Below are 14,410 nucleotides of genomic sequence, written 5' to 3'. Positions count from 1 at the left end.
TAATGCATTGCGGGTCACCAAAATGCATCATTCCACTAATTGGTTTTCCAGCGTAAAAATTCGCCGGTAAATTCCACGCTAAATTTTGCGCATATTTTTCTCCTTTTTTCTTTAATTATTACCAGTGAATTTACCGTCGAAAACGAAAAATCCGCCAGTAATGATTTGACCTGATTTGACACCTAAATCACCAGTAAAATCGACACTAATATGTGACACTAAATTCGACAATATTAAACGTTTTTCTTGTAGTGTTTGAAAAAAAATTACATTTCGATTCTATTTTATTTTTATATAATATGCTAAAGCTCCCAACAAACTATAAAATAATACATAAACCATAGGAGCGTGTAACGATTACATACAAACATGCATGCTAAGTGCGTGATTGAGGATAACGATGAGGCTGGTATACGACTCAACAAGACATACCTAGCATTAGCTAACAAGGTTGGTGGGTCGTCTAACTTGAATTTCTCAAAAAAGGAAGTGAGGAATTACATTACAGCCAAACTCTGGTCTACTAATGTCAATAAAAATGTTAAGGAGATGTTGAATTACTTCATGCGAATGAAAGAGATCAATACAAATTGTTTTTATGCAATAAATGTTGACGAGGATTACAAGTTTAGGAGTGCACTTTGGGTAGATACAAGGTGCAGGGCGTCGTATGACTATTATGGAGACGTGGTGTCATTTGATACCACATACAGTACAAACATATAATATGTATTTACATTGGAATTGTGAAAACCTTTTTTTTTGTAATACTTTTCAATTCTTACATGTGGTTGTTGTTCGTGTAGGCATGGATTATTATTCGCATCCTTTATCGGTGTCAATCACCATGAGAAGTCTATTCTACTTGGCTGTGCTCTACTAGGAAACGAAAAAAATTCCTAATTTTAAGTGGGTGTTTACGCAATGGGTGAAATGCTTGAAAACTGCACCATAGGAAATCATCACAGACCAATTCAAGACTTTTAGTGCAATTAGAAAGGTCCTATCCCATACTTGCCACCGATGGTGCATCTGGCACATATTGAAGAAGATATCGCAAAATCTCGGGAAGTATGCTCGGTTTAAAGAGTTGAATGCTAAATTAAGCTACATTGTATGGAATTCTCGTTTGGTTAAGTCATTCGAGGATGATTGGGCTAAGTTTATAGATAAGTACAACCTAGATCACAACACATGGCTATTAGGTTCAATAATTTAAAATTATATCATGTTTCGTTATTGCTTACGTGATGTGCTTGTATTGTTTTCCAAAAATTTGTTCTTTTCGCGGTTTTTTCTAGATATGTAACTGTGGCCTTCTGGTTGAATCTAAGTGGCGCTATGAATGGTTTGTTTTCTGTAGACCTTTACAACGATTGACAGATGTGGGTTCCGATCTTTTTCAAGAGTGAATTTTGGACTGCTGTGAAAAGTACGCAAAGGAGTGAGAGTAAGTACGCATTCTACGAGGATTCTTACATAGTAAGACTAGCTTGATTCTGTTCGTCCATGAGTATGACAATGTGCTTGAGAACAAGAAGTAGAAGGAATTAGAGGATGATACTGCAGACTCTGATAAACTCCAATTTTGTGGTTTATCTTGTGCTTAATTTAGGAGAATTTATCACCTTTTCTCTCATTTATTCAATGAAATAGCATGGTTTTGTAATTCTCTCTTAATTTGTACTTAAGTGTAAAAAACATACTTTTTAGGCCTTTAAATTGGTGATTTTAATTCACTTTAAGTCCATTCGATGCCTTGATATGTTTGTTGAGTGATTTCAGGTTCATAAAGCAAGTATTGGATGGAAGAAGTGAGGAGAAAAGCATGCAAGGTGGAGAATTCATGAAGAAATGAGCATTTGGAGAATTAAGGGCTATGCGCACGTGTCACCCACACGTATGCGTGAGGAGGAAATTAGCCAGCGACGCGCACGCATCGTCCACGCGCACGCGTGACGTCAGGCACGTGACTCACTTAAAGTGAAAACGCTGGGGGCGATTTCTGAGCTGCCCAGGCCCAAATCCAACTCATTCCTAAGGTTATTTCATGCAGAATTCAAGCTTGAGCATAGGGGGAGGGGGAGCAATTAGTTGTAGCTTAGCATCATGTAGTTTAGTTTCTAGAGAGAGAAACTTCCTCTTCTCTCTAGAATTAGAGTTCTTAGGGTATTTGCATCTTAGATCTAGGGTTCCATTCTTGTTTTCATCTTGTTTCCTTTACAATCTTGTTTCTACATCTCAATTCTCTTAGTTTGTAGTGTTAATTTCCCTTTTCATGCCTCTTTTATGTTTGTGAACTCTTTGTTGGATTTAGCTTCCTTTTAATGCAATTGAGGTTTTATGTTCCTTTTATTATTGATTCGAGTTGTGAATTTTACTTTTCTTACATTGGGTAGTTGTAGATTTTATCTTTCCTTGCAATTTACCATGCTTTACTTTTATGCCTTCCAAGTACTCGACAAAATACTTGGTAGGATGTTAGAGTAGGTTTTTGAGAATTCTTGGCTTGGAAAGAGAAATTGGTCAATCTTGAGTCATTAATACCCAATTTAGATTGGTGATCTAGAGTTGTTTGTTAATATTATTTCCATTGACTCTAATCTCTTACTAATTCAATTAGTGAGTTGATTAGGATTTTTTGATTAAGATTAACTAGTCTTATTTGACTTTCTCTCATGGAAGATAACTTTACACCTTCTTCCATGTTGGAGATAACGAGATAGGATAAATTCTTGCTAATTACTGTCATTAGTGACTAGGATAGAAAGTATATATTCTCACTCCTTGCCATGAATGCCTCTCTTTATTATTTGCTTTCTTTAAGTGTTTGCTTTACTTTTCTTGTCATTTACTTTCTTGTCCCTTTTGTCAATCAAACCCCTTGTTTTTCATAGCCAATAATTGATCACTTCATTGCAATTTCTTGTGAGACGACCCGAGGTTTAAATACTTCGGTTAATTTTCATTGGGGTTTGCACTTGTGACAACCAAACAATTTAAATTTGATGTGAGAGTTAATTGTTGGTTTGGAACTATACTATCAACGGAATTATTTTGTGTGAAATTCCTAACCGACATAATTCTCACTATCAAATTTATGGCGCCGTTGCCGGGGAATTGCAATGGTGTTATGTTATTGGCTATTGTATATATGTTAATATGCTTCTTTGCTAGTTTTTACTTGTTTTAGGAGTTAGTTTTTATTAGTTCTTATCAGTATTTGTTTTTATTTTCTATTGTCTCTATGAATTCTCATCACTTTGGCTATGAGTTTGGTTCAGATTATGTTGTAGGAAATGGAAGCTTCAATGAGGATGTGCATCACGGATTTGGGAATCAAGGATGGGAGGAGCCTAAAGGGATTGATCAACCTTCTTGGCAACAACCTCTTCCAGTCTCTTATAGGTATAATTCCACTCCTAATGCATATCAATCTAATGGATGTTGTGATCCTCATTGTGGTTGTCAAAAACCACCACCATATGCCTATGAACCACCTCCTCAACATAATTTTGAACCACTATACTCACAAGCCCCCTATCACCAAACACCTCATTATAACCCTAATCTTTACCCACCATACCAACCACCTTGTGAACCATATGAACCATATGTAGAGCCACCACTATTCCAACACTAATACTCTCAAGAACCACCAATCTCATGCACCCCATCTCCATACCCTTACCAAGATGAACCACCTTCCAATTATGAGCTCTTACTCCCAAATATTGAACCCTCTCTTCCCACGCCACCTCCAATGGATAAGTCTCTCCATGCTTTCATGCTAGAACAACAAGGAGATATTAGCTCTTACCTCCAAAGGCAAGAAGAGACACAAAATAAGTTCAAGAAGATAGAAGCCGTGCTTGCCACCGTGGCGGAAGCCATTCGCAACATGGTCGCCTCCCGCCTAAGCCCATGAAATCAAGGCACTCTCATTGTTGAATGTGGCGAAGCAATCAAGGAGCATAGTGAGGGAGTGAGTTTGGTGCTTCAAGATGGAGAAGAGGAGTTGAAGCAAGGAGTGCAACAAGAGGACAGGGTAGAGATGATTGAAATGGAAGGAGTGGTTGAAGATCTAGGAGATTTTAGAAGTCCATGGGAATGTATAATTAGAGAGCCCTCTTCCAAGAAGCTTGACATTGATGTTGAGGAGGGTGCGCAACCTCCAAGGCATATCATGGTTGAAGATTTTGAAGAGGTTAATCAAGAGATAGATTCAATCATTGATGAATTCCTATCCACAATTGAATCCCCTCCCATTGGACATGAAGTTGGAGTCATGGAAGATTGTGTACAATCTCCCATACCCTTGGTGAGCAATGAAGAAGAGATTGAATTGGAAGGAAGCTACCAAGAAGAAGAGGTTGGAATTGAAGAAGCTTGCAAAGAGGTGGAGATAGTAAAGAAAGAGCAAAAGGGAGTGGAACTTGCAAGATCATTAGGGCCACCCCTTCCTAAGTCACCATCCTATACAATATTCAAGTGGGTAAAACTCTTATCCCTAAGCTTTACTTTCTCACTTGAATATGGTTTGATTGAAAATGATGGTCAACTTAGAGCTCTTTGTGGAGTTAAGAGTAGGAGAGAGTTGTGTGGTGGTTGGAAACATCACTCTAAGTTCATGATGGTTTCATGCTCAAAGTTGAATAGCAATGGTTGGTGTAGAACTAAATTGCATGGGTCTAGGAAGTTGTTTGGAGGGTTCATTGAGAATTCGGCTTGTCTACCACCTAAGTGGAACCATGATGATCAATTAGAAGATGGGTGTGAAAATAAGGTTTGGGATCCCGGATCGCACAATGAGAATTAACTTTGGGAGCTCCAAGCTTGTGAAGGACTCCATCAAGACTTGGTGCAACTCATTGGAAATCTTGGAGCACAATGGAGAACCAAGCATTGGTAGGAGTTCCAAGAAGAATTCAAGCACAAGCCACCTTGACAAGGAGCCTCCCAATTGTCCAACTTAAGGACAATAAATAAAAGTGCTAGGTAGGAGACACCCCACCATAGTAAACTCTTTCCATTCTCTTGTATAAATAATCAATGAATGAATTGAGTTGCCATTGTTAGGTAGTTTTCTTATTTGTATATTCTTGCTTTAGTATTTTAGTTCCTAGTTTGTTTGATTAGATTTGTGCCTTAAGTTGTAGGTTAGTTGTTGTTAGATTGTATTTTACTTATAGTGTAAGTTTTGTTTGTTTTGTATTTGAAAATTTTTCAAAAACCAAAAGATTTGTTGTTAAATTTGAATTTTGGGTGATTTAGAATGTTTATAGGTTAGGAGAGTGTTAAATTCTGTTTTAGGCTTCTTTAAAAAAAAATAAAAAAAAGTGGACAATCCATGCGTAAGCGTGGGTGACGCTTATACGTCGTATGCCATATGGGGACTCCTGGTACAAAAACCAGAGAGTTGTGCGGGAATTGTGCTGGTTTTGTACGAAAAGCACAATCCACGCGTAAGCATGGGCAACGCTTATGCGTCGCTTGTCCCTGCTGCAATCCACGCTTAAGCGAGCTTCGCCTTGCGCCCTGTTTTTCTCCTTTCTCCTTTATTCTTCTTTCTTCTTTCCTTCTTCTTTCTTTCTACCTTTCTTCTTCTCTCTTCTTCCTTTCTTACTTTCTTTTTTCCCCCTCTCAAAATTTTCAAAGCGAGCTTCGCCTTGCGCCCTGTTTTTCTCCTTTCTCCTTTATTCTTCTTTCTTCTTTCCTTCTTCTTTCTTTCTACCTTTCTTCTTCTCTCTTCTTCCTTTCTTACTTTCTTTTTTCCCCCTCTCCTCAAAAAAAATTTTCACTTTTTATTTTTCCTTATCTTTCATTTTCTTTTGTTTATTGCATTTGCATACTTTTATTCATTGTATTTTAATTTTGTTTTTATAGCTTGTTCTTATTTTTTTTTCTAAATTTCTCATTTTAATAATAGTGTTGAATTCTCCTACTCAATTGTTGAGAATTTCTTGGTCAGTTTTGGTGCTTCTTGACTTGTTTGGTATTATTGGGTGATGAAATTTTTAGGTCAATGCTTAATCTTTGATGACTATTGCATCCTTTGTGCATTGATATGAACTTCTATTGTCTTTCATGACCCACTCTTTCTTGTTTGAACTTGATGCTCAATATGCTCTTCATGCTTTGACTTTACTCTTGCATCAAGTATTTGTTGATATGCCCTTTGCCTATATTGCTCTCTTACTTACATGCGTAGCTAACATGTAGTGAAAACCCTACTCTTATTTGGCATTAGCCCCCGCTTATGTTCTATTTGCTTTAATATCCTTGTTGTGGGCTTAACTTTCTTTCTTTTTCTCTCCTTTTAGGCCGGCCACCAAAAAGACAAAAAATGAAGAGCTTCAAAATGGGGCAACAAACAAGTTCACCCACACAACCTTTTGAAGGAGCTCATCAATGGTAGCAACCCGTCCACCTTGCTCTCCTTTGCATGCACCGAGGACGGTGCAATCTTCAAGTGTGGGGAGGTCGTTCGACCGATCTCAGTGGGTAACAATTTTCTTTTTCAACACCAATTTTTCAATTTTTGTCTTTGTTAGTTTGTTGTTGCATTGCATGATAGGTTGCATGTTAGTTAGAATTTGTACATATTTTACCACTTCTTTTTATATTAGGACTACTTGGTTAGGGCGATGATTTCTTTTCCAAGAAAACTGTTTTTAGGGCACCCTACCAATTTGAAAAAATTTTGTTAAACTTGCTTGAAGAATTTATTTTGGAACATGATTTTTGAACTAAGAACACAAGCATGTGAGTTTTGAGCCCAATTGTGGTTACATCATATAATCACTTATTTTCATTCTTGTGTGCATTATTCTCTTCTTATGATTGTAGAAAAATAAAAAGAAAAAAATAATATATACAAAATAATATATATGGAATAAAAAAATGCAGAAAAATAAAAAGAAAAAAATATAGAAAAAGAAAAAGAAAGAAAAAGAAAAGCAATAAAAAGAGGACAAAATGCCCCCAAAGTAAAGTTCAATAAAAATCAATGCATATGGAATGTGAAGTGAAAAGAGAATGCATTAGTATGTGAAAACGTGAAGAATAGGTAGTTAGATTAGCTTTGAAGTTGTATAGGTTGCTATATAAGTTAGGTGGGAAGCTTAAACTTATCAAAGATTCAAATTCCAATACACTTAACCATATACAATCCTACCTTGACCCTAGCCCCATTACAACCTATGGGAAAGTCCTCATGATATTTGTATGCATGCATAAAATAATTATTGATTGTTAAATGAAAAACAAATCTTGGAAAGCATGATTAGGGGAGTGTTGCGGCCTGGCCCAAACCCTCTACGGGTTGGCCCGACCCAAGCGCCACCCGACCCTAACGGTCCGGGGTAAGGCACTCCACAGCTGACCCGGACGCGTGTCCCCAACAGCTCACCTACAGCTGTGAGGAGAACGACTCAGAGAAAGTGGGCCTGTCCTTGCAGGGCCCACCTCTGACACAGTATATAAGGAGAAGGTTTTTACCCTTCCCCCAAGGTACGTTACATGACTCTACCCCCTTTTTCGCCTGCACACTTTATTGACTTGCACGTCGGAGTGTCTTTGCAGGTGACACCTCCCATTCACATCTGAAGAGCTCGGTACCTCGCCTACCCCAACCCAGAGATGTACGACCAGACGACTTCCCCTTTTGTTGATCAGGATATTCACCCGATCCGTCCGGTACCCAACCTAGCGAACATTGGCGCCGTCTATGGGGACGGTCCATGGACTTCGTACTGGTCCAAAGTGGAACAGGCCACGAGGCCGAGCCTGGAGGGGACGCTGCCGCGACTACTCCCCAATAGCGCACAAGATCCCCTCCAAGACACCCAACACAATCTCGCGAAGGACGCCCCTTCGGGGGAACTGGCGACAACCACGCCAGAATAATGCAAGAACTGCACCACAGGATGCAAGACCTGGAACGCCGGCTGGCAGACAGGGAACACGACCAGCACACCACAGAACAAAGCCACTCCCGCTCTCACTCTAGGAGCCACTCTAGACGCACGCCCAGCCCCCAGGCCGAATCCGAGAGCGCTGGGAAAAGAGGACACGCTAGAAGACGCCATGACCCCGTCATCTATGCCAGACAAGAAGGGCGGCACACTACAGGTCGAGGAACCGAAGACGCTCGTCGGGAGGACGACGAAGGAAGAACGAGGAGAACACGGGGACCCGTGATAATGGGGGCGACCCCATTTTATCGTTCCATACTCGAGGTCCGGCTGCCAAAACACTTTGACAAGCCAACGGACATGAGGTACGACAGAACGCAAGACCCGCTGGAACACCTCACGGCCTTTGAGGCCAGAATAAACCTTGAGGGAGTGGGAGATGAGGTAAGGTGCCGCGCCTTCCCGGTTACCCTGGCGAAGCCTGCAATACTGTGGTTCAATAACCTCCCGCAGGGCTCGGTGACCGGCTTCGCAGACATCAGCCACGCCTTCTTAGCCCAATTCACGACCAGGATTGCAAAGGGGAAGCACCCAATCAACCTACTCGGGGTGACCCAGCGACCCGACGAGTCGACTAGAAAATACCTAGACAGATTCAACGATGAGTGCTTGGAAATCGACGGGCTGACGGACTCAGTTGCGAGTTTGTGCCTAACGAACGGACTCTTGAACGAGGACTTCAGAAAGCACCTTACCACGAAACCAGTGTGGAGTATGCAGGAAATCCAATGTGTGGCCAAGGAGTACATCAATGACGAAGAAGTGAGCCGAGTCCAAGGAGTACATCAACGACGAAAAAGTGAGCCGAGTCGTGGCTGCCAACAAACGGCAGCCCTCTCATAACCAAGACCGGCACCGCGGAAGCGGAGAAGGACAAAAGGAACACGCCAGAGACGGCGGCCCGAGCAAAGCTCCCAGACCATTTCCTCGTGTCGGGAAGTTCACCAACTACACTCCCCTCACCGCGCCGATCATGAAAGTTTATCAACAAATTTCCGAAAAGGGGATCTTGTCAAAGCCTCGACCACTGAAGGAACGAACAGGGGGAAACCGAAGCCTCTACTGTGACTATCACAAGGGCTATGGGCATAAAACCCAAGACTGCTTCGATATAAAGGACGCACCGGAGCAGGCCATCAGGGATGGAAAGCTAGCCGCATTTTCCCACCTCATAAGGGAGCCGAGGCGACGGAATCGCGACCACGACAGTGAGGATAGGACTCGGGCACCGAAGCGACGCCAAGAACCAGAGGACGACGACCAGGGCCTCACCATAGTGAACATGGTAACAGCTAGGAATGCAGCACCTAGGTCAAAGTCGGCACTCAAGAAAGACGCCAAAGTCCTAGCGGTCTCCTCATCCTCTACGCGAAGCACTAAGAAGCTCCCACCCATTTCGTTCGGCCCGGAAGATCAGTGGTTCGACGAGATCGGAGAGAGTCCTCCCATGGTCATAACGGCCAGAGTAGGAACCGGTCTCGTCAAACGAATCCTTGTGGATACGGGGGCGGACTCGAACATCATGGTCCGCAATGTGTTCGATGCTTTGGGCCTAAGGGACGCCGACCTACAGATGCACCAGCACGGTGTCGTAGGGCTTGGCGACCATTTCATCAAGCCGGATGGCATAATCACCCTGCCGATCTCACTGGGACAAGGACAGGGGAGGAGAACGGTAATGGCCGAATTTGTGATCCTACGGGACTCCACCGCCTACAACATCATCATGGGGAGAAAGACAATCAACGACCTAGGAGGAGTCATCAGCACGAGGATGTTAGTAATGAAGTTCATAATTGAAGAAGGGTCAGTAGGATATGTGAGAGGAGACCTGGAAACGGCAGTCGCTTGCGACAACGCCAGTCTCTCGTTAAGGAAAAAGTCTAAAGAGGCATCGGGAATATTTCTCGCCGACCTGGATGCCAGAGTCGATGAGAAACCGAGACCCGAACCCGAAGGAGACCTGGAGAAGTTTAGGGTCGGGAACTCAGAGGAAAAATTCACGTTCGTGAATAGGAACCTCCCCCATGAGTTAAAAGAACCTTTGATGGAAATGATCAGAGCCAATGGCGATTTGTTTACCTGGACACCCGCCGACATGCCGGGCATAAACTCCAGTCTCATGTCACACCACCTAGCCATCAGACCGGAAGCCAAACCAGTGGCCCAAAGAAGGAGAAAAATGTCTCAGGAAAGAGCAGAGGAAGTGGCCAGACAGACGGCCGGCCTCCTCGAAGCGGGGTTCATCCGGGAGTTGGATTATTCGACCTGGCTATCAAACGTTGTCCTGGTAAAAAAGCACAATGGGAAATGGAGAATGTGTGTGGATGACGTTAGGTTTTCATGGTGGTTAAGAATTTTGTAAAAATAGTTGCGTTGTGGATACAGTTTCTAAACCAACAGAAATCCTTCGTACAAACGTTTGGTTGTCATAAGTAACAAACCCCTAAATAAATTGATAACCGAAGTATTTAAATCTCGGGTCGTCTTCTCAAGAAACTACAGGGAAGTATGTTCTTATTATTGGCTATGGAGATTGTAAATTGGGGTTTTGAGAATGGGGAGCAAGTAATTTAGCTGCCAATTAATGTAAATGAAGAACAAGTAATTTAAATAGCAAGTGAAATAAATAAATGACTGTAAATAGACTTTTGGCAAGGTATGAGAAATTAGAGGTCCTATCCTGACTATCCTTATCAATGATGATAGTAATTGAATCTTAATTCCACTTTGTTAGCCTTTACTAAGATAAAGGAAGGTCAAGGGATTAATTGGATTGATCTTCGGATCCTATTTTATTTTCTAAGAAAAGATTGGGATTCTTGAAGCTCAATTCAATTAACAAAGATAACAATTATCAAGCATGTTTGAGTTTGATAACTCCTGAGTTACTGATTTCTTAACCAAAACCAAAAGGAGAAAAGTAAATCTACTAGAATAAGAATGTCTTCAGATTGGGAATAATTGTAACTAATAAATAAAAGAAAGCAATATTGACTGAAATATCTCAAATAACATTAATCCAAAATAATAATCTGTAACATGGAAGAATTTATAAATTAAATTGCAAAAGTAAATAATCAACTAAAGTAATGAATAAAAGTAAAAGAGAAGCTTAAAGTAAAGGAACATTAAACCTGGGATCGATAGTCACTCCCAAACTAAGAGAAATCCTAAATCCTAATCCTAAAAGAGAGAGAGAGAGAATCTCCCTCTAAACTAAATCTAAATCATGAAAACTAAAACTAAAGTCGTCTCCCTATGAATGGATGCATTCCCTCACTTCATAACCTCTGGTCTATGCCTTCTGGACTTGGATTTGGGCCAAAAAGGGCTTCAGAAATCGCTGGGAGTATTTTCTGCAATTTCTGGTGCGTGGCCTCTGTCACGCGTCCGCGTGGGTCACGCGGTCACGTCATTTAGAGCTTTTCTTGTCACGCGGTCGCGTCAGTCATGTGGCCGCGTCATATGTGTTTTGCTTAAGGCGCGCGGTCGCGTCAGTCATGCGGCCGCGTCGCTCTTGATTCGCGCTTGGCATGCGTCCGCGTTGCCCATGCGATCGCGTGGATGCCAGTTTCTTTAGAAACTCTGTTTTGTGCTTTCCTTCCATTTTTGTATGTTTCCTTTCCATCCTTTAAGTCATTCCTGCCTTAGAAGATCTGAAACTACTCAACACACTAGTCACGGCATCGAATGGAATTAAAGGTAATTAAAATAATTAGTTTTAAAGCATAGGAAACATGTTTTTCACATACATCACATAATGAGGAAGGGAAAGTAAAACTATGCAATTAATATGAATAAGTGGGTGAAGGATTGAATAAATCACTCAAACTAAGCACAAAATATATCATAAAATATGGGTTTATCAGTGGACTACTCCGATCTCAATAAAGCATGCCCTAAGGACTGCTACCCCCTTCCCAACATCGACGCACTCGTCGACGCGGCTGTGGGATACCGGTATCTGAGTTTCATGGATGCCTACTCCGGCTACAATCAGATACCGATGCACCGGCCAGACGAGGATAAAACGGCGTTCATAACGCCAGGGGGACCTACTGCTACAGAGTGATGCCGTTTGGCCTAAAGAACGCGGGGGCAACGTACCAGAGACTGATGAACAAAATATTCAGCAACCTCATCGGCAAGACGGTGGAAGTTTACGTGGATGATATCCTCGCAAAAACCACCCGCCCTGACGATCTCATAAGCGACCTGGTGAACGTGTTCGCGTCCCTCTGACAACACGGCATGAGGCTCAACCCGTTTAAGTGCGCCTTTGTCATGGAGGCCGGAAAGTTCCTGGGATTCATGATAACCCAGAGGGGAGTGGAGGCCAACACTAAAAAGTGCCAAGCAATACTCCAGATGAGGAGTCCGGGCTACATCAAAGACGTTCAGCGGCTGACGGGAAGGCTCACAACGTTGTCCCGTTTCCTCGGTGCATCGGCAGCAAAGGCCCTACCCTTTTTCGCTTTGATGAAGAAGGGAATAGCATTTGAGTGGACCCCTGCGTGCGAAGAAGCCTTCAACCACTTCAAAGAGATTCTAGCAGCACCCCCAGAGCTCGGGAAGCCGAAAGCCGGAGAGCCACTCTATCTATACCTAGCCATCACAGAGGGAGCGCTCGCAGCAGTGTTGGTACGGGAAGAAGGGAAGGCCCAGCAACCGATCTACTTTGTTAGTAGAGCACTGCAAGGGGCAGAACTCAGATACAGCAAGCTGGAGAAGCTGGCACTGGCACTTCTGGTCTCCTCCCGCCGATTGCGATAATACTTCCAGAGTCACCAGGTGGTCGTGAGAACGGACCAGGGGATTCGTCAGGTGCTCCAAAAGCCTGATCTAGCGGGAAGAATGATGACCTGGGCCATCGAACTATCCCAATACGACCTAGGCTACGAGCCCCGACACGTGATTAAGGCGCAAGCAATGGCAGACTTCCTGGTGGAAGTAACTGGGAATCCAACCGAGGACACGGACACACGGTGGAAGCTCCATGTAGACGGTGCCTCCAACCAGATGTCCGGGGGCACCGGGATCATTTTAGAAAGTCCGGCTGGAGTCATCTATGAACAATCGGTTAAGTTTGAGTTTCCCATATCGAACAACCAAGCAGAATACGAAGCCCTCCTAGGGGGTTTGGTTCTAGCTCCGGAAGTCGGGGCCAAGAGGTTGGAAGTATGCAGTGACTCGCAAGTCGTCACTTCGCAAGTGAATGGAAGCTACCAAGCCAGAGACTCATTACTACAGAAATACTTAGAGAGGGTCAAAGAGTTGAGCAAACAATTTGAAGAGGTCACGGTCCAACACGTTCCAAGGGAGAGGAACACACGGGCAGACCTCTTATCCAAGCTGGCGAGCACAAAACCCAGAACCGGCAACCGCTCCTTCATCCAAGGCATCACGAAAGAGCCAGCGGTTGCCCTCCACCTGACCAAAATAGCCCCTTCTTGGATGGACTCCATCGCTGACTTCTTGCAAAACGGCAAACTCTCCCAGGACAAAAAGGAAGCCAAAGCGGTAAGAAGGGAGGCCGCCAAATATATGATCATACAGGATCAGCTATTCAAAAAGGGACTCAGCCAACCTTTGCTGAAGTGTCTGCACCCCGACCAGACGGACTACGTTCTTAGAGAAGTCCATGAGGGGTGCTGCGGCCACCATATCGGGGGCAAGGACCTAGCAAGGAAGCTCATCCGAGCTGGATACTACTGGCCGACAATGATGAATGACTCCAAGGAGTTCGTAAGGAAATTCACGAAGTGTCAACAAAACGCCAACTTCCACAGAGCACCAGCCTCCGAGCTGAGTTTACTAACGTCCACTCGACCTTTTGCACAGTGGGGAGTCGACCTCTTGGGACCCTTCCCAGTTGGCCCGGGGCAGGTCAAGTACCTCATAGTTGCCATCGACTGACCCCAGGAGAAGGAAAGCTGGCGGCGAACTGGGAAGGTCCCTACAGAATCAAAGAAGTGCTTGGCAAAGGCGCCTACAAGCTGTAGAGACTCGACGGCAAAGAAATCCCAAGAACATGGAATGCAGGTAACCTAAGGAGATTCTATTCGTAGCTCGGGCACACCGGCCAAACGGCCTGATGAGCCAATAGATGCTTACTCTATTCACATGTTAATTCTTAGCCATTTTTATCAAGTACCTGCCATGTTCACGAATTTGCTTGGCTAACGACTAATTTTTACTTGTCTAAATCCTTTTACCTACTATTTCCCAATATGTATTCCACACAATCACGTTCCTCAACGGCAATCCGGGACTGATCACCCCGGGAGCCAATCGAATCAAAGCCATAACAAACGGCCGTGATAATAAGACCAAGACGGTTTCAACCAAGTTACCAACACAAACGGCAAAACGGACACAAGCAATAAGTCCACACCGAAAGAACGGTAACAAAACAAAATACTACTAAACAG

General features: G+C 43.1%; 1 protein-coding gene across 1 annotated transcript; it reads left to right on the top strand.

The window, feature by feature from the left end:
- Window positions 8,277-8,819, top strand: LOC107620478. The gene has a single exon (XM_016322627.1). It carries the CDS (start codon window positions 8,277-8,279, stop codon window positions 8,817-8,819), a length of 543 nt encoding a protein of 180 aa, XP_016178113.1.

Source organism: Arachis ipaensis, chromosome B10, assembly GCF_000816755.2.
Source record: "Arachis ipaensis cultivar K30076 chromosome B10, Araip1.1, whole genome shotgun sequence".
Taxonomy (NCBI): Eukaryota; Viridiplantae; Streptophyta; class Magnoliopsida; order Fabales; family Fabaceae; genus Arachis; species Arachis ipaensis.
Note: the sequence above shows the minus strand (reverse complement) of the source record. Positions and strands in the feature narration are given on the sequence as shown.

What these genes read in the sequence shown, in the direction of transcription:
- LOC107620478 (XM_016322627.1), top strand. Translation starts at nt 8,277, where the DNA reads ATGAGGTACGACAGAACGCAAGACCCGCTGGAACACCTCACGGCCTTT.